At 37.6% G+C, this 26,843-nt stretch overlaps 2 protein-coding genes and 1 non-coding gene across 5 annotated transcripts; 1 reads left to right on the forward strand and 2 right to left on the reverse strand.

Annotated features, from left to right (window-relative positions):
- Positions 1–5,777: 5,777 nt before the first annotated feature.
- On the reverse strand, positions 5,778–20,010 carry Mynn (myoneurin). Of its 3 annotated transcripts, XM_027942177.3 has the most exons (8): positions 19,355–20,010; positions 18,113–18,409; positions 12,914–13,704; positions 12,363–12,522; positions 10,518–10,696; positions 9,571–9,654; positions 8,387–8,473; positions 5,778–7,467 (listed from the first exon to the last, which is right to left on the reverse strand). In XM_027942177.3, the coding sequence occupies exons 2-8, from the start codon at positions 18,376–18,378 to the stop codon at positions 7,205–7,207; spliced, it is 1,830 nt and encodes a 609-aa protein (XP_027797978.1). In that variant the 5' UTR covers positions 18,379–18,409; positions 19,355–20,010; the 3' UTR covers positions 5,778–7,204. The 3 variants fall into 3 exon arrangements, with proteins under 3 accessions (XP_027797978.1, XP_027797980.1, XP_071471583.1); XM_027942179.2 differs by lacking the exon at positions 9,571–9,654; XM_071615482.1 differs by lacking the exon at positions 19,355–20,010 and having other exon boundaries at positions 18,243–18,305.
- A 1,086-nt stretch (positions 20,011–21,096) lies between these two features.
- On the reverse strand, positions 21,097–21,169 carry Trnav-aac (transfer RNA valine (anticodon AAC)). The gene has a single exon. It is a non-coding gene; the product is annotated as a tRNA-Val (tRNA).
- A 1,377-nt stretch (positions 21,170–22,546) lies between these two features.
- Positions 22,547–24,299, forward strand: Actrt3 (actin related protein T3). Its single transcript, XM_027942214.2, has 2 exons — positions 22,547–22,869; positions 23,285–24,299. The coding sequence occupies exons 1-2, from the start codon at positions 22,670–22,672 to the stop codon at positions 24,201–24,203; spliced, it is 1,119 nt and encodes a 372-aa protein (XP_027798015.1). The 5' UTR covers positions 22,547–22,669; the 3' UTR covers positions 24,204–24,299.
- Positions 24,300–26,843: the final 2,544 nt, after the last annotated feature.

The raw sequence follows: 26,843 nt of genomic DNA on the forward strand, positions 1-26,843 counted from the left end.
TAGCTGTCATTGTGAAAAACTGGGTAATTTAAAAAAAAATTTACAATATGAAGATTAAAATTTTAGGGCCGGGGACATAGCTCAGTTGGTAGAGTGCTTGCTTCACATGCATAAGGCCCTGGGTTCAATCCCCAGCACCACCAAAAAAAAAAAAAAAAAAAAAAAAAAAGACTAAAATTTTAATCCTGAAGAAACCAGAACTGTACTAATTATTTTTATAATGAAAATATAACCAAGTAGTGAAACAGGATACAAATAAAGGTCACTACAGATACCTTAACTGAAAGTTGTTTACAAAATGGTAGAAAGGGTCCACTGAAAACTAAAATAAATAAATAAATATTTAAAAAAAAAAAAAAAAAAAAAAAAAGGGGCTGGGGATGTGGCTCAAGCGGTAGCACGCTCGCCTGGCATGCGTGCGGCCCAGGTTCGATCCTCAACACCACATACAAACAAAGATGTTGTGTCCACTGAAAACTAAAATAAATAAATAAATATTAAAAAAAAAAAAAAAAAAAAAAATGGTAGAAAGGGTTTCAGGTGACAAATTCCCAGTGAATTTAAAGGGTTTTCAAAGTTCAGAAGTTGAAAAAATATTCTATGTATATATCCTATTTAGGTACAGATAGATGTTAATAACTATTTCATAAATACAGGCATATAAATATATACCCTTTCCAAGGAAGTGAGTGCTGCTAGCTCCCCAACCCTCCTCTCATAGACAACTACTATACTGACTTTTAATACTACAGAGTCTTTCTGCCGATTTTTTATCTTTATGTAAATGGAATCATATAATCTTTTTGTGTCTGGCTTCTTTTATTCAACATTATATACATGCAATTCATGTTGCTGAATGTACAGTAGTCCATTTTTAATTGTTTTGAAGTATTCTATCATATGCTTGGAAGTAGAATAGTCTAAAGGATTATGAAAAGATATGGCCTTTCAGGCTAAGACACAGCCATGTTAAAAGAAGTCTTTAGCAATATAGTTTGCTTTCTCAGGCTACTGTCTATTCCTGTATGGTATGGAATGGACCCACAAGTTCCTATATTTTTGGAGAGGGAGATTTATAAGATAACTAAAGGGGAAGCAACGGGGCTCTCCTGAGCCTACTGTGGAATGGCATATGTGATAAACCTGCAGCCTGACCTACATTAGACTGCTTGAGACAGTACTGCAGGTGGCAGAGCCTCAGAGATTTCTCCACACCCAAGAGAACGGAGGTGAGGCCAGTTCAGCCAAGAACCACCAGGCTCTGACCGAGTTACGAAAGACTTGATCATATATTTTTAAAAGCCACTGCTTAACTATATCAGAGGCCAGTAGGATGCCCAAAGAATGGAAGAGCTCAAGATCCCTCACACTAATGCCATTATGTCATGTAAGCCCTCTCCATACATCTGGACACAATTTGAGAGACAAAAAAGGCAGAAGCCAGATAGCATTTCCTAGCAGATTAAGGATTACTTTAGATACCTTAAGTTATTATATTTTATATCTCCTTTATATCAGAGTATATGGTAAGTTTTCAACTGGCTAAGATCAGAAGTTAATTTTCTATGGACTTACCAATAGGTAGGGTTTAAGAAGGATATATCAGTTCTGTAAGAAAATTCCATTTCCTCTGCACATCTTAATTATAATGAGTAAATCTGCAACCATATTGTATAACTGTCTCCCATTTTCCTCTTAGCAATTATCCTTTTTTTTTGGGGGGGGGGGGGACGGTGACTGGGAATTTAACTCTTGGCTCCCCAAACTTCATTTCTTCCTTTACAGATTGCCTTTCTCTGCTTACTCATAATTTCCTTTAGACTTTAACTTAGCTACATCCCTGGTCCTTTTTTATCTTGATACAGGATCTTGCTAAGTTGCTTAAGATCTCACTAAATTGCTGAGATCTACCTTGAACTTGGATCCTCTTGCCTTAGCCTCCAGCATCCCTGGGATTACAGGCATGCACCACCAAGCTTGGCAGCTATCAGACTCAGCTTAGCTAAGCATAGTGGTACACACCTGTAATCCCAATGACTCAGCAGTTTAGTCTGTCTCAAAATAAAAATATAAAATTAAAAATAAATTTTAAAAGTGTTGGAGATGTAGCTCATTGGTGGAGCGCTCTTGGTTTAATTCCTGTTACTACAAAAAGATCCAGCTTAAATATAGCTTATTACATAGTCACAGATCATATTATACTCCTCCTTTCAGATTTGAAAGCAAAATGGAATAAAGTAGTATACATTTTCAAATAATGTTCTTTACTCTACACATTGTCACTTTCAAATTTCTCCAGTACTATTCATTCATTATGTCTTAATATCTACTTCTCAAATAGTATCCATCTGGCTCCTACTGTATTACACTGCAGCTGCCTTCTCAAATGATAATCATGCTTCAATTCCCTAACCCAATTATGTCTCTGATTTGCATTCTACCTTGTGATCACTGTAAAGTCCCATTTGAGAAACTTGCACAACTCTGGATATCTTCCTGTTTTTCTGTTATTTTCACCTCCTTTTCTGTCTTTGCACGTACTTTATATATATTTCCCTCAATTTTTGGTCCTCATCTTTTATTCTCGCATATCATCTCCCAGGCTGCCTTCATCATTTCAATAAATTATTGTTGGCCTCATATAGAGCTGCAAGATCTACATTTCTAGATTTAACAATTCCTAGGCTTGATTTCTAACTATTGCCAGACATTTTCACATGCCTATCCCAGTACCAATCAAATATATATCCAAGATCACCTTCCAGACCTACTCCTTATGTTTCTTTCACGGTTGATGGTATCACCATCTTCTCAATCACCAAGTATTCAAAATCAAGAGTCCAACTTAGGGTTGTCTGACTCCAAGGAACAGATACTCTAAAGCCCATTTGAGAAAAAGGGGATTTAATGCAAGGACACAACTGTCAAAATCACTGGCATCCAGTGGAGGAAATGAAGCACTGTTGTGACCCCTCCTCAGGCATGGGACTGCAAAGCCCAAAACCAGGGCCACTCCTTCCTCTCTGGAGCAGTCTCTTGGCTCCCCAAACATATATTATTTCTTGACAGTCTGAATTTTATGGCTCAAATTCTTGAGAAAGAGTCTGTCCAGGTGTCCGGTCCAGGAACTGTTTCTTAAGGTGTCCAGTAGATGGGGGTCACAAGTATAGAATCGTGTTACAAATGCAGCTCCAGAAGTCAACTGGGGTTGCTGGGTGAGATCATGGGTTATAAAGCTGGCTATCTGCCTCTGCTTTAGCAGACACTGGTAGAGGACTATTTCAGGTAAATCAGTGTGGGTACAATGCTGGACATTTCTCTCACTCCTGTATCTATTCATTTAATACTTCTCCATTCTTCCTAGTTCACTCCTCAGTCAGCTTCATGCTACTTCCTCCCTTCAGCCATTTCCTGTTTGTCTATCCAGGTGGGCAAAGGCCCTTTCTCTATTTAACACCCACTTACTGCTTAACATTTCCTTTCTTGCCTTCTGTTACCATAACACTCAACATTCTGGCTTATTTTACTGCTAGTTATAGTAAGGCTGGCTTTTTCCATGATTATACTTAAGGGTAGAGTTTATCTTATTTTTTATCTTCACACATTTTGTATTTGTTCCAACATTTGAAATACTAGCCAGATATTTTATCCAAATCAGAGGATGTTCACCTCCAGTGTTTACTATCCCCTTCTCAAAATTAAATACGCTAGTTCCAAAAAGTTACTATGTTTACACTGTAATTACCTGCTTTCTTAAATACATCAAACTTTACTTGAATGAATGGGGGCAGGGGTTGCAGAGGACAGAAGAGTAGATTATATCATGGTGTCAAGAAATTACTGCTCCAATAACTAAATTTCAATTATTATTCAAAAACAGTGGGTGAAAATTTAGAATTTAAATTTCTTTTTTTAAAAAAATATTTTTTGTAGTTGGACACAGTATCTTTATTTTATTTTTATGTGGTGCTGAGGATCGAACCCAGGGCCTTGCACATGCTAGGCAAGTGCTCTACCACTGAGCAACAAACCCAGCCCTAGAATTTAAATTTCTTATTTTACTATGACTCCTTTTTACATGATGGTGTTTCTAGCTAAGAAATGGCAACTCAAAGTCCCCTAAAAGATGGAAAATTATATTCAAGAGCTTCTTTTAACTGCTTTCCAAAGGTAGAAAACCAAGAAATGTTTAGGATAGTTCCCAGTGTTTGGTATATATCACTTGTGGAGCTTTTCCAGTATGTATATATTTCCTGGAGATTGTCTGATTTATTAAGTCTAAGGTGAAGTGGGCCTGGATATTGCTCTTTCTTAAACTCATTTCTGATTATGAATTAAAATGTTACAGGCGCAGGGAGCATGCCTGTAATCCCAGTGGCTCAGCGGGCTGAGACAGGAGAATCAAAAGCCAGCCTCAGCAATGGCAAGGTGCTAAGTAACTCAGTGAGACCCTGTATCTAAATAAAATACAAAATAGGGTTGGGGATGTGGCTCAGTGGTCCAGTACCCTTGAGTTCAATCCCTAGTACAAAAAAAAAAAAAAAAAAAAAACCTGTCTATTTTAACCACTTTCATGTGCACAATTTCTATAGGATTAGAATATAGAGAAAAGATGAATAAATATAGAGAAAAGATGATAAATACTACTACAATGGAAGTGATAGAAGCTCTGACTTTGGGGGAAAAAAAAGTTTTCTAAAGTGTCTCTACCAAAATTTCCTGTGAAATTAAACATAAAACAAATACCATTTAAAAATAGCAAAAAAATCATTTATAAATGATCTATGATTTCCTTTTATAAAGTTTAAAACCTAGCAATACAGTAGGAATCTAGTATAAAATTAACTCATTTAGAAAATAGTTTCTCAGAAAGATATTCAACATTCTAAAGACAGACTTTCAAAAAATTCTGTAATACTTGACTAATTAAATCTTTCCTGCATTGCTTAACAAATATATTTAAAGGAGTTAATTAAATGATTCATGTGTTATCATGATTACCAGACAAACTAAAATACAAGCATATTATGATAAATAGTAAAATTATAAGGGATACTGTCTTCAAGCTCTCTTGGTCTATAATTAGTGAAAAGGAGAGGATAACAATGACTCAAGCAATATTAAAGTAAAATTATTTTAGCTAAGCAGATGTGATTTTAAAAAAGCACAACCCCAGCCACTCCAATTTTACTAAATAATACTAAAAATAATAACTTTGTAGGCTAATTTATGCAAAGGCAAAATACTAATTATCATTATATTTGAAGAAATTTGACCATTCTTGCCCTCACAGAATTATGCCATGGCCATAGTCATTTTTTAAAAAGAAATTTTATCCATTAGAAGTTTGGATTAATGAAGATATAGATTAAACTAATCTTTCCATTTTGGCAAACCTCTTAAAGAGGCTTGAGTGTTTTAATTTTTTAAAATTTCTTCACATTCAAATTTCCTACTGAATTTAAGCTAAAACAAATTGGCTTAACATTAAACTTTATAGATTTTATTTAAACCCAGTACATTAACTTAATACACATGCATAATTAGATTTTTTTTAACTAAATGACCAAACATTAAGTTTGCATTATACAAATGTAGCATTTTATACTCTATTTAATTAAGTCATTTCCACTGGTGGCAATTTATTGTGAAAATAAATTGTGTGTGCTGGGAAATGGTGAAAATCTCTCAGTCTACAAAATTCAATGTTTTTATTACATTCTTCAATAAGTTCCTATGACTTGGATCCCAAATAAAGAAAATTATGATTAAAGAAATCAAGATGAATGAACACATTAACTTTATTATATGTGTAGTTTAAAACTCAAAAACAAATAAGCCACAATTAATGCATGGAAGAAATGAGAAATTATGTCACCATGATGTTCTATCAGCATTATGGGAAATGACTTTGTGAAACAATAATAATTTAATGTTCAAAGATCAAGGGTGAAATAAATTAATATGTGGGAAAAGTGAGATGGAAAAGAGTGGTAGCAAATATGAGGATAAATACTGATTTTTCTCTTGGAAGATAAAGAACCAATATAAAACCATGACAACAATCCAAAATTGTGATTCAACTTAGAAAATTTAAGAACACAAAGCTTATATAAAATGTTTGATAAACTGAACTTTTGATAACCCAAAATGTTAACTGTAATTTTCCTTTTATGAAGTGCTGTGGACAGCCAGTGCCTCAAGTTTGCTAGGCGAATTTCTTGAATCTTTATGCAATATAATGTATCAAATTTAGAAGCAAAGTGATTTCTAGTTTACGCTATTTGTGTCCAGAAAATTCTTTTTAGAATATTTGTTTTAAAAAGTGTATAATAGTCATGAGAGGCTTATCAAAAATTTTCAAAACTCAGTATATATTCCTCATTTCCAATCCAAAAACTCAATAAGATATAAACTGAATCAAATTCCAAAACTGTCTTTTGACTAGATTAAAAACACCAAATGTCTATTTAAAATACATTTTGAAAATATAGTCTCCAATAAATCAAAAACACCGACTCAACTGACCATTGGTTTAGAACCCAGAATATTGAGTTCTAAATGACAAAAATTTTTATAGTTTCCTAGTTTTTAAGAAAAACAATGCTTTTGGTTTCATTAGAGAAGTTACCTCTAATGGAACATATAATTATAAAAACAGCACAGCTCTTACTCAGTAACTAAATTTTCATAGGTGGAAATATGAAAAATTTTTCCACCATAGTTTATGGTTTGATCTATGGAGCTTACAACACTTTAGGACTGATACTAGCATGGATTTTGTTTAAATTTTGAGCGGGAATGGGGCAGGGGAAGATTAGAAAATCCCACAGGTCAAAACAGAAGCACTACAAACTGACAGATTCTACTTCAATAAATGAAGGCAACTCTAAAATTCAAATAAAAATGGAATTAAGGAGGCTCTAACTTAAAAGAGAATAAAACTAATCCACCCACCCAAGATAGTGCTACCATAGAATTAATTCATTCCTTAAAAAGCTGTGTATATAGTCTAGACATAAAAGCCCCCAAACAAAACAAGCACTGCAGTTATGAATGCAGCATCAGGTGCTTTTACTTCGGTGAATGAAAAGAATGGTCACAATTCAAATGAATGAGAATTTAATATGAATATATGCACCTTACCAGAGATGTTTATGCTTACTACCACAGATGTCTTAGCAATTCCACATTCCTCACAAAGTCAGTACAATTGTTGTAAAAAAATCAACTGTGGTTCTGAATATCCATTCACAGTTGACCTCAACAATGTATCTGATGTAGGAGACTGATTATCTGTGACAGGCAGAAGCATGTGGTGGTCCTCAGTCCCAAGGGGAAGACTTAATGGTAGAGTCATATCAGAAGGCTTCACATCCATAGTTTCTGACAAAGGACTTTTTTGTATTGAATCTTGTTCACTCAAAGTATGATCCTCCATATTGGGATCCAGAGTTTTATCTGTACCTGAAATGGAAGGGGAAAAAATTCACACAATCTTTTTAAAAAAAACCCCAAATGCCTGAACTACACAAATCTACTTACTGGTCCCAGAACTGCACTAAACCTTCGCAGCTTTGTGTTAGCATTTTCTCTTTTACTGATATACCTGCCTTATTTATACATACTCCATCTGGGTCTCAAGGCAAAGTTTAAGCACCAACTCCATTATAAAAATGGAACTAGTTATTCTAGATAAGAACAAACTTTTTTTTTAATTTACTTCATTATACATTTGTAAAGTTTCATATACTGCCTTGTGGCATCTCTCTCTCACTGCTATATAATAGTCTACCTAGGTATGCCTTGAATCTTCAACTAGGCTGTAAATTCCTCAAATTTTACTCCAGTACCTTCTAAATACTGGAAAATAAAAAATTTAAGTGTTTTATTATTCTGTGAACTCAAGTTCAGACAATGGCACTTTCATTTATATTAAGAAGTCAGAAATTCTGCTTTACTCAGGGGGAAAACTTTCTACTACCTTTTTTTTTTTTTTTTTTTACTTGTTTTGTATTGTTTATTTCTTTAGCGATACTGGGGGTTTGAACCTAGGGAAGTTCTACCACAGTCACATACACCCCCAACGCTTTTTATTTTGAAATGGATCTCACTAGGCTGATGAGGCTGGCCTAGAAAGAACCCTCCCCTACCCATGTCCATTCTTTGAACTCTCTTCATTCCTAAAATTAGAACTTTCCTAATACCCCAGAAAAACTATTTCACTTCTGTATCTATTATGTCCTACATTTTCCATTTATTTATTAGATTTCTGGTTTTAGTTTTTAAGAACTGATATCTAATTTAAGCTGTTAAAATGTACACTCAACATTTTAACGAAACGCAGCAATGGGAGAACAAATTTTTTAAATATACCAGTACTTACCAGAATGGACTTTTGTTTTGTGCTTCTTTAAATTTTTAATATCTGTGTAAGAATTTCCACATAATTCACAGATAAATGGTCTTTCTCCTAAAAAGCAAGTTAAAACTTTAATATTCACAAAGCTGTTGAGACAAAAATATCAATGTTTATGAATATAAGGCAAAAATCATTATACTTTTTAAATTTGGTTTTAATCTACCATTTTAATCGCTCGGTTATAATATACTGAAATGAGAAATTCTATACACGTAGGCATTCCTGTACTTCATAGTATATCCCTATTTCAAAAAAATTTGAGTATTTTTTTTCATTATCTGAAATTTGTTTACAAACCAGAAAGTAACCTACTCTTTTACTTCTATCATTTAGGTACTTATTGAGTGTCAATTTATGCCAGACCCTGGCTAAAAGAGCTAGAGAAAACAATGTAATTATGGGTTTCTGCTCTCAGATAGCTTATAAATTAGAAAATTCTTAAATAATGACAATAGGGTACATTATTACAATTCTCTTTTTTCCCTTTTTTGTGGTGCTGGGGATAGAATCCAGGGCCTTGCACACATTAAGCAAGTACTCTATCCCTGAGCCACATCCCCAGCTCTGTAATTCTTTTGAAATAAGAGCGATTCAGTGCTTCACACTATAAACCAAGAAACATGAGAATACAGAAGTTGCCAATAAATTTATTAAATCTCTACTAGATATTCACACTAATCTACTTAGGAATTATGAGGAAGAATTCTTTAAAATAGTATACTCTAAAAGTGGTATTTCCTTTGTTTTAAATATTTTCTTTATATGCTTTTGTTCTACTTTTTACAATAAAAATTTCAATGTTTAAATTTATTCCTAAATCTTGCATACAGAAACAGTTTAATAAGAAAATCTGATATTTTCTTGATATTATTGATTCCTTTTTGTTTCTTGGTACATTTGTGTGATTTAATTCAAATCCTATTGATTTCTGGCATATTTCTTGGAAAATCTTTAAAATTCCTGACCAAATTTACTTCATATTTTAAACAAAAAAAGGCAATTAAAATGTTGATATTCATACATTAAAATATTGTTATAGGTAAATTATGACTAGATACCATATAGTTCATAATGGTTTAAAAGCCAAGGTTTACATTAAAAGAAATTAAGAGAGAACAAAAAATAATACGTTCTCCCTAAACACAGACCTGTATGGGATCGAAAGTGTTTGTTGAGCTCTCCTGAGGAAATAAAACTTTTCCCACAAATACCACATATGTATGGTTTTTCACCTAGATGGAAAATAAAAGATAGCGAAGTGGTGTACTATAACCAACATAATATTTGTCAATTACAAATAACCTAAAGTAAGCTTTCTAAAATATTTAAATTAAAACTTATGTTGTATTTTAGAGGTATTTTCAGTGATCCAACTTATATGAATTATTAATAATCATTTTATACTGTTCTTATAACCTGATACTTTTCATATACCGAAACTTTATTCCTACAAATGTCCCTTCTGGTAGAGATGAACTGGGCAAGTAGATTTTTAGGTGATTAAGATTATGTAAATTCATGAATCCATATTTCAGATCTTGCATCTATTATATTATTCAAGGAGAATAAAGCACTTAAGGACGATTCTCTTTTAAAACATACCTTACCAAAAAATGAGACTCAATCAGTAGTATGCTTCAAGACTGATAATATGCTGCATTATCTGTTTAAGTTACAAACCTCAGAATATCTGTATAGGAAAAGTCTTAAGAAGTTTAAATTCTGTACCACCTAAACCTATTCCTATCTCTTAACTTCCCTCCACAATTTACCCAAAGGAAATAAATTCTCAAGAGGCTTAGGATGTTTTCTAAAGTTATAAAACATGTCTTAATTCAAGTTTATGTAAGTATCAAAATTACCTCACTGATTTTAATGTGTGTTACATGATAAAAAATTTCATCCACCTCTATTATTCTAGAAAATGTGTCAGATTTTTATCTAATATTTAGGTGAAAATCACAATAGCTTCAAGAAGTATGAACAGATATCTAACTATAAAATCTATAATCTTCCTTCTATAAAGGGCCAATTCCCCTTTTTCTTTTATGTACAACTTTCCTTATTTTAGGCAATCTCTGTGTTAAACTCTTACCTGTATGTTTTCGAGAATGAGTGATAAGAGAACTAGAGACAGCAAATGCCTTCCCACAGGTGTCACACACATATGGCTTTTCTCCAGTATGCCTACGGACATGATAGGTCAGGGTGCTGGCCTGGGCAAATCTCTGTCCACATCTATCACAAACATATGGCTTCTCTCCACTATGCTTCCTGTTGGTAAATAAATATACAATTGTATTCTGTTAAGTAAAACAATTTAGAGGTAAAACTATGCAGCAGTCATTTTGCAAATAATATTTCACAGAGTATTTTATTTCAAATTAAAATCAATAGTTGTTTCAATGTAAAATAGTGCCAAAATTAAATGTTAAATAAAATTATTAAAACATTAGTTCTGAGAGCCAGGAAGTTTTGCTATCATCTTTACATGGTTGCCAGTGAGTTCCTAATACTGCAATTATTTTTATTGGTCCGTTCACTCATTTGTCAAAATTACTTCCTCAAATCACCAGCACATCCTCATCCATCCTTGCTCCCAGTGGACATCTTGCCTCCTATATCGTTTCGTTTTCCTTCTGGAAACAAATATGAGGATGACAGTTCATCTGACTCCAGAGAGACTATTTGTACAGTACTTGAGATCCTACTCAACGGCATCACTCCTACAATATACCCCATCCTATACCATCCATCCCTGCCACTGGATCACAGCATACAAACAGTATGTCTTCCCTCTTAAAACAAACCTGACCCAGCTTATTCCTCCATTTATCTGTTCCTTTTTACCAAAAATTTGAGTCTCTAAAACTTTTATTTCCATTTCTTCTCTACTCACTTCCTTCTCTACTAACCTCTGCTAACAAGGCTTTTGTTATGAGAATTGCTTACCTCCCATTTCACTAAATTCAAGTAAATTCTTAAGTCTTCATCTCCCTATCACCAGAATTTAGGAGGTGATTATGCCCTTCTGGAATAATTGTCTTCATTTGGATACCAGGGCAGCCCATTTTCCTGGTTTTCCTCTTACACTGGCCTTTCTTTTCTAGTGACTACCTCTGCTGGTTTTTGCACATATCCCAGATCTAAGAGCTCCCTAGAGTACTTCAGGATTTAGTCTTCCCACCTTTTTCTATCCACATTCATTCTCTTGGTGACCACAGACTGATGACTACCAAATTTGTCTCCTAAGCTCCAGACTTAGATAACTAATTGTCTATGGCACATCTCTTGTCAGATGTGTAGTAGTCATTTCAAATTTAAAATGTTCAGAACTGTACTTCTAGACTCTTGAACTCCTTAAACAGCTCTCTCTATAACCCTCCTCCATTAATGTCAGCTCCATCCTTTCAGATCCTCAGGCCCCAAACCTTGAAATCATCTTTGACTCTTCTTACAGATCCTGTATCCAAGCTGTCAACAAATTCTGTTAGTTCTATTTCTAAAATGTCTGGTACCCATCCCCTTGCCTATTATGACCCTGCCCTAAGTCATAATCCCTTCACTTGAATTTTATGAACAGATTCCTAACTGGTCACCCTGCTTCCACTCTTGCAATCCTACAGTCTTTTCCTACTAGAGCAGCCCAAATGATCCTCTTAAAATGCAAGTCATATCACTTGTTTCTCAATCTCAGGAGGTAAAGCTCTGCAATGGCTTATGGGGTTGGGGGGAACTATACCATCCAATCACCATATCACCCTGACCTTATTTCCTAGTTTTTACCCCTTCTTATTACCCTTCAACTACCACATTTCCTGGACTGTGCTAAGAATACTGAAGGCTGGAACCACTACTGTCCTGAATTTTAATATAGCAGTATATTCATAAGATTATGGTAATTAACAAACTTAAACAAGTCATTTTTTGTTTGTATTACCTTGCATGAATCTTGAGATTGCTAGAAGTTGCAAATTGTAAATTGCACGCATCACATTTATAGGGTTTTTCCTCACCATGATGCATGCGACTATGGAAGACTAGCTGGCATTTCTGAGCAAATCCTTTATCACATAATTCACATTTGTATGGCCTCTCACCTGAAGGAGCAAGTAAATATGTTAAGAAGGAAAAATTCTGTTTTAGTTGCTAAAGTCATTTAAGTTTTCAAAAGTGTTCATCAACAGTACTAGTTTTGGTATTTAGAAAATGTTAACTGCTGGGCTGGGGATGTTGCTCAAGCGGTAGCGCGCTCGCTGAGGCAAGAGGATCACAAGTTTAAGGCCAATCTCATGAACTTAGCAAAACCCTGTCATAAACAATGAAAAAGGACTGGGGATGTAGCTCAATGGTAAAGCACCTATGATTTCAATTCCCAGTACCAAAACAAAAACAAAAAACCACACACACACACACACACAAAACAATCCAACAACAACAACAAAAAAAAAAAACAAAGAGTTGAATATTCCCACAGTCAACCAGTCTTACCTGTATGAGTTCTTACATGCGTTTTCAGCTGATTACACTGGGTAAATGCCTTTCCACACAAGTGGCAAACATAAGGTTTCACTCCTTTATGTATTCTCATGTGCCTTCTCAAGCTGCTGGCTTCAGAAAACACTTTCCCACATGTGTTACATGTTGGCTTGGCCTTGGAATACCTCTGATCCAGCTCTTCCCCAGAGTTCTCCAGCTCATAAGGACTCTTGATACTAGCTATATTAGACATAGAGTGTTCTTTCAGAGCACAATTTGGCTGTGATTTTCCACGCTTCCGTTTCACTCTAACAGTTTGTACAATATCTTGTGCAGGAAAAGTATTCTCCACAACTGATGTCAACTCGAGTTCTGAACTGTTTGTCTGTGCAACTTGTTCGACTACAGGTGTGGACAACTTATTTGCATCTAGAAATAATTCAACAGATGTATTCTCTAAAATGTCACTGGGATATTGCACTGTTTTATTCTGCCCTGTTTTCTGGGAGTTGAAAGTTTTTTTCTTCTTTTTAGTTTGAGAAGACTTCTTTGCTAAAGCTCCTCGTTTAGAATTTGCCTGAACTAAATCTGTAGATACTTCTGACTTTTCCCGATTGTTATAATCTCGAAGAGTAAGAAGACAAGTCTGTTGATTCAATTCAATGTTTCCAGTGATACTAGATATCTCCGTAGAAGAGGGATTAGCAATAAAAGCAAAATCTTCCATCTTTATTTTACATTTAGTTACTACCTCTTCCACTTTGAGATAGTCAGCAGCCTGATGAATTTCTTTAACATTCCAACTGTAAGGAAACAAGGCTAAATGACAATATTCTGATCGAAGAAAAACTGTTTTTGAAACAGAGCTACACATATTTTAAAGACCAAATGAAACAGAATACTGAAAAAGGTATAACTTAACAACAAATTTACACAATTTAATTCATTCAAAATAATGTTTAGGCAAAGATCTTCAATTTTACAAAATATGAAAAGATGGAAAATAATGGCTACAGCTGCAGGTGGACCACTATAGGAAAACAATGTTTAATTATCTGGTTGCTTTTAAAAAACCATGGAAACAAAAATAGTTGTTGGCAACTCCCTGCTTCCTCTCATTCACTATGAAGTCTCTTCAGATAGCAATCCAACTTTTCTTAATTGGCAACAGGAAGAGTCTAATGAAACTTGTCTTCAACTATTCTGCCCTGCTCCTCTGGGAGTCTTTTAATTGCTTCTAAAACTTCACTGTGTATGTGACTCACCCAGGAATTGTGTTAAATAAAGGTTCAAATTCAGGAAGTCTTTACAGAGCATGACATTCTACATTTCTAATATATTCCCTGGTGATGTCAATGCTTCAGGTCCATGGATCATAGCCGAGAAGAACAATGTTTTAGAATGCATTAAGCTCCCTCTAGCAACTTTCCCACATTTTTGGTGATATTCAGAATCTAAGTTGGCTTTACAATTTGTCATGTTAGAGTTATATAGAAAGACAAGTCACTCTGTTCAGCATTCTAGTTAATATATACTGAGCATCTAACATGAGTGATACTGAGAGAGATATTAAGAAATATCAAATAGTCCCTGCCTACCACAAGTTTACAATATAGAGAAAAATCACTAGATTTGGCTGGTAGTACTAACAAATTAATTTGGGTGAGTCCACCTCTGGAAACTCCAATTTTCTAGCTATAAAATTAAGAAAGTTTGTGTTATCAATACTAAAAATATGACCAAAGGGTCATACTGAGTATAGATACAAACAGACCACCTTCAAATAACTTTCCTTACTTGTCATTTCTCTCCTAAATTATTTGGTCCTCTAAGATGATCTCTTCTAATTTTAATTGTAGCTAATAATACTAATATAGTGCTGGTAATATTATTACTTTTAGGACTAAAATTTGAATTTTAATTAAAAATAATAACATCTTGAAACCTCTAGGATATCTACAAGCATTCTACAGTACCTACAAATCTCTACCTATTTCTCATCATCTTCCAATTAAACCTGCCTTGTTTTCTCTTATTCAATCTAGCATTACAAAGTCTTTTAAAAATTTGTATTTTATTGCAAACAATCATTTTTCAGTTCATTACAGATTAAGTAGATTTGTAGGCTAATTTGTAAACCTAACTTCCAGCTTAGAATATTTTATTCTCAGAAAATCCATCCCACATTCTTAAACAGATTACAAATAAATTTTTGGTATAGTCTCAGTCTTTCCCCTAGATACGAAAATATTACCTAAGATATTCTTTTCTTATTGGCTTTATTGCTATAATTTTAAAATATATAATGACTCTTTGTAATCATGTTAATTCTCTACTTGCAAAATAGCACAAATGCCCCAAATATAATTATATTCACTTTTTATCCAATTTTTTTCTTATGGGTATACAGCATTATCAGTATCTAAAAACATCTTTCAGCATTTTTATTGACTTTATAATGTGTTACTAAAAGTACAATTAATGAGAGACACTACTAGGATAAAAATCAAACTTCCTGTACCACTTATTATACTTAACTAAAACAGATCTTGTGGTCTTAAATTAATATGCTCTGTGTTGCATAAAATGAACCAAACAACCAGGTCAGGTAGCCTTAAAGGCCTATAAAACTAGCATTAAGACACATTAATTGTTCAATACTGAAACAGTGATTTATACAAACTATTTGTTTATTTCATAGTCTATAATCTCAGCAACAGTTAAGAGAGCCAGTCAGCATTTGTTTATTTCAATAACTAATCTTTTGCTTTTGTTTACAAACACAAAGTTACAACATCCAGACTTCTATCATTTTTTAATCATTGAAGGTCATCTAATTACTTATTGCCAGCTATATGGCTAAATACTTTACAGAATTGGTTCACTTAATCCTCAGAAGGTGCCTATGAAATCTTTTATAATTCTCATTGTACATACAAATGAAAAATCAGGGGCTAGGGTATAGGTTAGTAGTAGAGCGCTTGTCTAACATGCATGATTCACTGGGTTCAATCCCCAGCACTAGTGAAAGAAAGGAAAGAAAGGAAAAGAAAAGTCAGAGTTCCAAAGAAACTATATAACTTGTCCAAGATTACAGAGTGTTAGAACTAAGATTCCAAGATTTGACCAAGACAATTTGGCTCCTGAGCCCACTTGATTTTCTATTACTCTGTTTAGGTTTTGTTTGTTTCTGGTACTAGGGATTGAACCCAGGGACAATCTTCCACTAAACCATATGTCCCAGCCCTTTTTTTGTTTGAGTCAGGATATCAAACTTGGATCCTGATGCCTCAGCCTTGTAATCTGAGATTACAGGTACTACGTACCACCATGTCTTTTTTCTTAATAATGGTATAAATCTTCTCTTACACTCGTGGCTGGGCTCAAACAATTAGTTCCCCAGCTCACCAGGAAAGATATGCATCGAAAAAAGACTGAACAAAACACCTGGCTCTTCTTCACATTGCTTCTTTGCATGAAGGCACAAAGAAAAATGCTCTGCAGTGAGTTCAAATCAAGTTAAGATCTTTTCCTGCATAGTTAACCAAGAAAAAGAAACCATTAAATTAAAGGTCAACCAAAAATCACTAGTATGTGGTTATTTTCTATCAAGTATTCTAAAATCTTAGATCAGAGGTACCTGCACAATCAACTATTTAGCAAATTTAAGTAATTTATTTTGTGAGATTAATCTATGACACTGTTTTGTTCCTTTAATCAAACAGAATTGATTCACTTAAAAATTTCATTTTACCAAAATTTAAAAATAATTCCAAAACAGCATGAAAAGTTTCCTTTTCAAAAATGAAGCAGTATCTTGATTCTTACTTTTTAAAAAAGTATAGTTCCATAATAAACTGCAATAAAAAAGGGAAGAATTTTACTTAATGTGTACATGTAAATATCTATACAGATCTTCAGGAAAAGAATAAATATATATTAAAAAGTTATAGTGGTTATTAGTGGGTGGCAAAATTTCAGGTATTTCCTTTTTTCTTTCTAATTTTTCTCTGAAAAATGTGGAATCAGAATGTGGGTGGGGAGTATAGAAGAAAAAAGAAATTAATGTTATTCGTTATTAGAAGGACTAAACTAATGTTTATTGGGGCTTCAAGTAAATTCTCATGTGATCTTCACAACAATATCAAAGTAGTTATTTCTCATTTTTACAGATGGGGAAATTGAAGCCCAGGGAAGTTACAACTTGGTCAAGGAGACACTGATTGGCTGGCAAGATCTCATTCTAAAGCCCATAAATCTATGTCAGAAGATTATGAATAGTCTTAACTAAGCCTGGGGATGTGGCTCAGTGGTAGAGTTCTTGCCTAGCATGTTTTAGGCCCTGGGTTCAATCCCCAGGATTACCAAGAGGTTGGGGGGGAAACTGAGAATAGTCTACTTATATTCTTCTACCACTTTCACAAGTGGTAGCAGTAGGAAAACAGCAATAATACCATCAGTTTCTCTTTGCTTTATCCTCTACCCCTTTTCTCCTACTACTACTAATAAATAAATAAATAAAGTCAATATTTTATTTGATTTTAATTATTGATTTTAATTATCTGGTTCATTATGTAGAGAAGACACACAGTGCCTATGTTGTCGGGTCCCTCAGAACCTATTGGTATATGCAGTGACAGCAGTAAGCATTTTAGAGAAGCATGCTAGCACCAACCTGATTTAAGCATTAATACGGTGGGTTAATGTTAAGAGAGAACAGAGTTACTGCCATCTAGGCTCCAGCAAAGCAATTTTCCTGAATCAGGATCAGGAAGATATCCTGCACACTGCTATTTATGGTTGGCAATGGAAGCACTACTGTATGAGCCCAGAAGTTCTTCCTTCTTCCCCCATCTATACTCCAGATACCTTAAGAAGTAGGAGATGGAAGAAGGGAGAAAGAACAACAGAGGGATATAAAGATCAAAAAGCAAAGGGAAACTGGAATTTATTGTTTAAATTTTGCATTTACAAAGCTGAAATCACAGGCTTTGTTGTGGTTGACAAATGTGCTAAATTTTTGGTTTTTGTGCCTATCAAATACTTGTTAATCCCAAGTCAGTGACACTGACTTCTTTATTAAAAGAAAAACATTGTGTGCATAAATATTTGAAGAACGAATGAAGAGACCGAATAGAAAAAATACAAATGACTTGAGCTCTAAAGACTACTGAGCAGCTTTTATAACTGAAAATAAAATGTGTACTTTACCTGTCAAGATTTAAAGTTCCTGTGTATATAAACTCCAACAATTTCTGAAATCCATCAGCTTTCACCTGACTCTGATCAAGAAAAACATTGTTTTCAGAAGTGCTTCTGTAGATTGCACCAAAATACTCACTAAAGGAAGCAAGCACATTCCTATGGGCTTTAAACTGGAATTCCCCAATCACTATGGTGCAGTCACAAAGAAAACCTGCTTCCCGTTGTTTGTTCAGTCTCTCTAAAAGGTGCTCACAGTGGTGTGAATACTGCATTTTGATATCAGAATGGGATTTTACCCTTGATCTAAAAGACAAAGGAAAAAAGTAATCAATAACCACAAATTTTCATCAAAGGTTCACTCATTTGAGGGGAGAAGGGACAGAGGACAAAATTTAAAGAAAAAAAGGTCTTATTTTATCTCCTCTGAAAAGACTTTATCAAACCTGTCCAGGTAAAAATGCTGAGAGGCAGTTAGAGGACAGCTAGGGCAACTTAATGAGACCCAAACTAAAAAATTAAAAAGGACTGGGGATGTTAGCCAGTGGTAAAACGACCCGGATTCAATCCCAGCAACAAAAAGAAAAAAAAAACTGATAAATGATTTTGTTTTGCCTTGGACACTAACACAATCCTTGCACATAACAACAAATGACTGTGATGAACGTGAATGAAAATACTGCACAAACTGCAAAAAATAAAAATAAAACCCCGCACAATTTCAAGGTTTTACATCAGTTGAACCCTCAAACTTTCACTCAGTAAATGGTTAACGGGAAAAAAATAACAAAGCATCAAGAAACAACTCCTTGGGACAGATGGGAAGAAAATTATTTTTTAAAAAAATTCCCCTCAAATCACCAAAACCTGTTAGCTTACAAGGTGCAGTTTCTCCAAAGCGCGAGGCGCGTGCCCAAGGGGCGGGGAATGCATAGGGCCAAGGGTTGTCAAAGGTTCTGTCACTCGCCCCAGGAGGCCACACCCCTCCCCTCCTACTCTCTCCCGCCTGGCGGCTTCTGAGAGTGACAACCAAAGCCGGTTCTTCCTCGGCCTCCACTGCCCTGCCCTCCGCCCGGTTCCCACTCCCGCGAAATCCCACAGCTGAGACAGGCCAAGGCTACCACGGGGGCTGCTTCGCACAGCATTCCACCTTCGCCCCGACCAGCGCTAGAACTCCAAGAAGCCTGCCCTCCCATGGCCCAGGGTCTGGAGAGAGCAGAGACGGGGGTCTAGGGCGAAGTGGGCACTCACCGACGGCCACCCAGGGGGAACAGTTTCTTCACTGTCTCTCCGCCATCTTGGGAGGACGTCACCGCGCCACGCTCCGCCTCTCCCTTCTTCCTCCACGGTAGCGTCACATCCGGCTCCGTAGTCCCGTGGTAACTCCGGAGGCTCTAGTGCCGTGGAGGTCCCACACAGGCCAAGGCCGACAAGCTGGCCCGTAGAACCCTGACTCCCCAGCATGCCAGGCGTCCCCGAAACAGCAAGCACCGGGGATGCGAGACTTAAAGGCTGGTGTACAGTGCCGCACCCTTCTTCCTCATGCTGAGCTCTCTGGCCGACAGTCAGCCTGTATCGGTCAGCCCGACTCTGGACCTAGGCCGGGCAGCCTGCACCGCCAGTCTCTCGGGAGACCACGCTGCGCACTGCATGCTGGGGCTTGTAGTTGCTTGTCTTCTCCCGTCATCCTCCCTCCCGGCCCAGCCAGTGGTAACTGCTGCTTTATGTACTCTGGCTCTCCGCCGTGGGGGCTGTTAACGCAGAGGGCGAGCACCCCCTTCCCTTTTACATACCCGAAGTCTCTTGGGACCCCCTAGGTTTTGTTTGTGCCAGCCAACTATAGCTCTGTTTCCAAGACGCCTTACCTGGTGAAAGAAGTCTGATACGCACGAAAGCAAACCAAAGCAGTAGAACACACTGGGCATGCGCAGCATCAGAGGAAGGTGGGCTTTATACCGGAAAAGGTTTTCCAATGTCTAGACCCGAGTAATTTTAATACAATTATTTACTTCGAGTTTGGGGTTAGTACAGTTAGGGAAAAGGCTATCAATTATGTCTACAATATACAAAAGTATCAAACAATAAAATGAGCCTTACTGATGTGTTGGGGTGGATTCTTTCCTATTAACTGTGGACATCATGAATCTCAAAACTACAACTTAAATATTTATTTTATTTTGTGGTACAGTGCTTGCCTCGCATGTGTGAGGCACTGGGTTCAATCTCAGCACCATGTGTAATCAAATAAATAAAGGTCCATCAATAACTAATAAAGTATTTTTTTAAAAAAATCTGTGTCAGCCCTCGCTGTTATGCATGCCTGTAATCGCAGCGGCTTGGGAGGCTAAGGCAGGAGGATCTGAGGTCAAAGCCAGCCTCAGCAACTTAGCGAGGCCCTTAGCAACTAGGTGAGACCCTGTCTCAAAATTTTTAAAAAGGGTTGGGGATGTGGCTCGGTGGCTAAGCATCCCTGGATTCAGTCCCCAATACCCCCACCAATAAAAAGACTTTAAGGAATTTAACCTATGACTTTATTTTGAAGGTTAATCTCAACTTGAATTATTACCTTTTCTTTCCGTGAGATTTTTTCTACTAGCTTCTTCCTGCTCTATGGATTTCCTCTTGTATGAATCAAGTTTGTGAATAAAACCACAGCCTAAAAAAATCTAATGTCTTAATTATATATTTTTCTTGATTCCATTAGGAAGGGGTCAGAACCATTTTCCATAATTTATTGAGAAATACTTATAAACTTAATATGACACTATATATAATACAAATTCAATTTTTTAGAATCTGGGTCAGTTCTTTCACGTAGCAAATCTCCTACTAAAACGTTTGGTGAATGAATCAAATAACGCCAAATTGAATAGTTCAGATTCTCAAAAGTTCTGCAGAGTTGTTATAAAAATCACATCCATGGAAAGAAAAAATGGATACTTAATTTTCATCTTCGGTTTGCTACTGATTTTTTTAAAAGTGAAGCTTGGTACTGTTTCCGCCCGGTTTCGAACCGGGGACCTTTCGCGTGTTAGGCGAACGTGATAACCACTACACTACGGAAACCGAGCTGTTGACTGGCCTCCTCAAAGTCCCTGATGTCTATGTGGCAACATGCAGTTTGACCTAAAGGAAACGGAATTGTTTTAATATTTAATGGACAACAATATGTATATATAAAATAACAATCACCCAAAAAATAAAACCACATGTTCAATTGAACAGTACTCAAAGTATTTCGAAAGTTCGAATTTGAGTTGATTTTCTTGCAGAGCTCCCGGTACCGCTGTAAAACCCAGGCACCTGCTAATTGCCAGTTCTTTGGGCACACTTAAAAACCCATCCCCACCCTTCCAGAGCATCAAGCTGTTCAGAATCCCGGGCACGTCCTGGGGCTTTGTTTTTGGGAATGCGATCCCTGAGCGGATACCCACGTTCCAAAGCCGGCGACGGGTCCCTCCTCCGACCCGCAATGCTCTTAGCCAGCGACAAAGCAAACCTTTCGGCCTCATGGAAGAACGTGTAAATAACGTTTTAATTTCCTTTTAGCGCTCCTGAAGACCAACCAGAATTTCTAATTTGTGTACTTGTTTTAAAATTCCCTAAAGGGTGTACCAAGTACTTTGTTTTTGAATACGCAATGTACTTTTTTTCTCCATATGACCTGCGTGTGAACCTCACAAACTACAAAGAGGCAGACACATGCTTATGCCTAAAAATCAAGCTAAAGACTAAGCTTCCAAAAACCAAGGGATATAATGCGAAGACATTGCTATTTAAACCAAACCAAAAGAAAAAGGAGGAGGTGTTTTGTTGTTTGGTTTTTGGAGGGGAACACTGTAGAGATTGGACCCACGGACGCTCTGTCACTGAACTACACCCCCAGCCCTTTTTATTGAGACAGGGCCTTGCCCAGGCTGGTTTCGAACTTCTGCGATCCTCCTCCCTCAGGCTCCGAAATGGAACTTCAGGCGACCGCGTCCGCAACCCGCTTGATAATTTGTTTTCACTGGGTACATTTTTAGAAATCCCAGGCAAGAAATTCAAGGGAGCATTGCCCAGTGCACAGAAACAATAAAGTGTCTAAAACTCGGCAATTTTCTTTTCCTAAAAGTTGAGCCTTTCAGATACAGAACGGTGCCTCCCATGCCGCGACAACTTTCCCAGTTTCCAGGGCGCCTTCCAGAGCTTCCCGCGGACTCTAAAACGCACACGCGTTAAGTAGAATTCTAGGACTTTGGGGAACAATGTGTTTCCGTGGTTTTTCAGAGTGTTGAGAAATGCACCTGTGAAGGGGTAGATTTGCTATCTTTGGGGGGTTTTCCTAGTATTGGTATTCCGCGATTCCACGAAGCGGAAGAGTGGCAGTCGCAGCCTGCACCGCGGGGCTCACCGCGGGAACCCGTCCGTGGGCCTAGCGCGCTCCGGACCCGCGGCCCGCAGCCACGGGGCTCCGACAGGACTGCGCGGTGCAGGGCCTCTGTGACGCGGCGTTCCAGGCCTCTGGCCTGGCGGAGTCCAAAGAAGGCGCGGCCGGGGACAGCAGGCGGCGAAGGCGGCGGCGGCATGAACTGCTACCAGCTACCAGTGGTGATCGACAACGGCTCGGGAGTGATCAAGGCCGGCCTGGCCGGAAACCGGGAGCCGGACTTTGTCTACCCGAACATTGTCGGCCGCGACAAACGTCAGAACTTGGCGGCCGACGGCGCGCTGCAGCTGTGGCTGGGCGACCAGGTGCAGGAAAGGAGACATTCGCTGTCGATCAGGTACTCCCTCCTCCCCGCGGGCAGGGCGGGCCGCTAGCCTAGCAAGAGGGGGCGGGCTACGGTGAGAGAAAGAAGAGAACACAAACGTGTAAATAAAGCTCTAGCTCACAATATATAAGTTCCTTTAATGGTGTTACATAATTTATGGTGCTGTTTGTCATTTGGAGTTTTATCTTCAAATAACTAAATAGTATAACTACTTAAGTTATACCATAATTTGGGAATTTTCCAGTTTTTTAAAATTACAGTCGTATAACTGCAACAGCCGCTTCTGCTGACAGTTACCTCCTCTGAGAGGCTGTAGCAATTACTGCCTAGAAAGGGATACTGATAATACAGGGACATGTGGAGGTCTGAAGAAAGCAGAAACTGGGAAAATTAAAACCTTCCATTTATCTTATTGCTCTCCCTACAGCTATCCTGTGGAGCGTGGTGTCATTACTTCCTGGGGGGACATGGAGATTATGTGGAAGCATATCTATGACTCTAACCTGAAACTAAAGCCCTGTGATGGCCCAGTCTTGATTACAGAGTCAGCACTGAATCCACTGGCCAACAGGCAAAAAACCACTGAAGTATTTTTTGAACATCTGGGTGTTCCTGCCTTCTATATGTCCATCCAGGCTGTGCTGGCTCTCTTTGCCGCTGGCTTCACTACTGGCTTGGTGCTGAATTCAGGTGCTGGGGTTACTCAATGTGTACCCATCTTTGAGGGTTACTGTCTGCCTCATGGTGTAAAACAGCTAGATTTGGCAGGCTTTGACCTTACCAACTACCTCATGATGCTACTGAAGGACCATGGCATCATGCTGCTTAGTACTACAGACAAAAAGACTGTTGAAAGCATTAAGGAAACCTCTTGTTATGTGGCAACAGACTATGAAGAGGAAAGGGCCAAGAAACCTGAGTGCATAGAGAAAGTTTACCAACTACCTGATGGGAAGATCCTCAAGCTCCATGACCAGCTCTTTCGTTGTCCAGAGGCCCTCTTCTCTCCGTGTCTCATGAACCTAGATGCCCCTGGAATTGACAAGATGTGCTTCAGCAGTATAATGAAATGTGATGTGGATCTGAGGAATTCCTTCTTCTCCAATATTATCCTTGCTGGGGGATCAACCTCTTTCCCTGGTTTAGACAAGCGGCTAATTAAGGATATAGCAAAGGTGGCACCTCCTAACACCTCAGTGCAGGTTACAGTTCCCCCAGAAAGGAAAATATCAGTGTGGATGGGAGGGTCTATTCTTGCATCCCTGTCTGCTTTTCAGGACATGTGGATCACTGCTGCAGAATTTAAAGAAGTTGGACACAATATAGTACACCAAAGATGCTTCTAAAATACAGATAAAATGGTCAGAAGAAAATGTTTTGAGTATTTGTGGCAGAAAACTTTGGATATTATGTTTCTGGGAGAACAGAAAATATTTCAATTATTGGGATGTCCATGTCTGTTGAATTTCTATAATGGGGGAAATAATAATGGTAATAAGGATGGAAAAATTGATACTTATTGAGTAGAACCAAGATAAATGCTACAGGAAAAACTATTCTTGACCTTGGGGAGCCTATGTTTCCCTTGGCATGAGACCAATAGGTGGTACAACGTGCTATGTGTCAGGTCAGATGAGTGATAAGATTTAAGTTTTGCTGAAGTTTAGGGAAAGAAGGTTGCTCTGGTGAGGAAAGTCTTCATAACAGAGGTATAACATCATGGATGGGGTGGTATTAGATAGGTGTTACAGTGGTGAGTGGGCAGATACCCAGGTGAGCATCCTGGATATGAACAAAGCATATTCAAGGCACGTATAATAGACAGGTTTCATTAAAATGAAGAGCTCATAGGGATCAGAGTGAGAGCTATGACTAGGAAAGTAAATTAAGGCAAAGACTTAAAGGTTTTAAGTGTTAAATGACTTTTAGGCAAAGATTTAAAAGTAGTAGACATAAGGGAATTATGTTAACGTGAATGTGGGAGTAGTTTGGAGAATAAATTAGACTGGGAAGGCCCTGGAGATTCAGTGATCTCATTTGGTAAGTTATATAAAGTAGTCATCCCTTTCACTCAAGATTAAGAGCAATAGGAATTAAAAAGAATAAAATTATGAAAAAGTGACAAGACTAGGCATCAAGTTAGATATGAAGGGGAAAAGAAGTTCTGAAATGACCTGGGTATCTGAGAGAATGGTGATAGTATTGACATATAATTCAAAGTTTTTGATTTGTGAAAGGTACTGTGCCAAGTGTAATAAGTGCTAAACCAGGAATCAGATTCTGTGTTGAAGATGATGAGACTGAGTACAGTGGCATGAACTAAATAGTCCTAGGTTCTCAGGAGGCTGAGGCAGGAAGATTGCTTGAGCCCAGGAGTCGAGAGCCAGCCTGGGCAACATAGTGAGACCTCATCCCCCCACCTTTAAAAAATATGTGTATTAATTGTTGATGAACTTTTTTATTTTATTTTATTTATTTGTATATGATGCTGAGAATTGAAGCCAGTGCCTCACACGTGCTAGGCAAGCATTCTACCACTGAGCCACAATCCCAGCTCTAAGACCTCATCTCTTAAACAACAAACTCTGGCAACCTCGTAGAACAGACAGAATTCATTTATACCTAAATTATAACAATACATGGTAAAAAATGATTTAGTGTCCCATGAGAAGTATAAAATGCTCTAAGGATCCAATATTAGTTGAGAGCTCAAGGAAGACTTTCCAATAGATTTGATTTGGGACTAGGCTTGAAAGACAATGAGAATTTACACCTAATGGAGTGCCTTTCCATATGAATTTAGGGGCAAAATGTGCGGGTTTAGGTGCAGACTCTGCCGGCTACCAACTGCATGACTTAAAGCAAGCTGTTTAAACTTTATTTTTATTTATTTATTTATTTGTTTGTTTTTGGTACCAGGGATTGAACTCAGGGTCACTCAGCCACTGAGCCACATCCCCAGCCCTATTTTTGTGTTTTATTTAGAGACAGGGTCTCACTTCATTGCTTAGCGCCTCACCATTGCTGAGGCTGGCTTTGAGCTTGTGATCCTCCTGTCTCAGCCTCCTGAGCCACTGGTTAAACTTTATTTTTTTTCAATACTGGGGTGCTGTACCACTGAGGTACATCTTCAGCACTCCTCGGCCCCTTTTGAGACAGGGTCTCAATAAGTTGTGTTATGCTCATATTTGGGACCCCCAAAAGACCACCAGAGACCAAGATCCATGTAAGCAGCAAAGAGGTGTTTATTGCAAGCTAGCTTGGTCTTCCACGTGTACACAGCAACTGGTGACGCTGAGAGGCCCCGATCCCAGGGTTTGCAACAGTTTTATACACTCTTTCGGGAAGGTAGGGACTTCACTACATCATAGCATCTCTTAGCAAATCATCACACACCGCGGGAAAATCATAAAACATGATTAGCACATTCACTGGTGGGAACAAGTTGGGTAAGGGTGATTGGTTAGTACAAGAGGAGGATTCCTTTGAATTGATTGGTTTAAGCCACAAGGGGTGTACGTGCTGAACTACACGGTTTCCCAACATGTTATCAACCACCATAAACTACTGGGAAGGTCATCTAGCATCCCAGGTATTTTCCCTGTCTCATGCTGATTGGTGGTTGCTAGGGGGTTGCTATGGGTCCTCACCTAGCCTGACTGAGTCAGGGACACCTGGCTCCAAAGATCTCTCTTGTTATTTGTAGATAAGCAACTCAGCAGGGTGGGTATGTGCCTAGGAGTGCTCTGTGGGTCTTTCCAAGGACAAGGGTCTTTCTCCCTTCCTTGGACAGGCTTTGCTCTGAGGTAGAGGCTGGTTTTTCAGTTGCTTTGCCTGGCCTTGAACTTGCAATCTTCCTTCCTCAGCCTCCCAAATTGCTGTAATTATAGTGTGCAACACTGGAATCCAGCTGTTTAAACATTTTGAAGATAAATGTCCTCATCCATAAAATGGGGTTGCTGATTCCTATCTGTCTCACAGGGTCA

Source organism: Marmota flaviventris, chromosome 8 (assembly GCF_047511675.1).
Source record: "Marmota flaviventris isolate mMarFla1 chromosome 8, mMarFla1.hap1, whole genome shotgun sequence".
Classification (NCBI taxonomy): domain Eukaryota; kingdom Metazoa; phylum Chordata; class Mammalia; order Rodentia; family Sciuridae; genus Marmota; species Marmota flaviventris.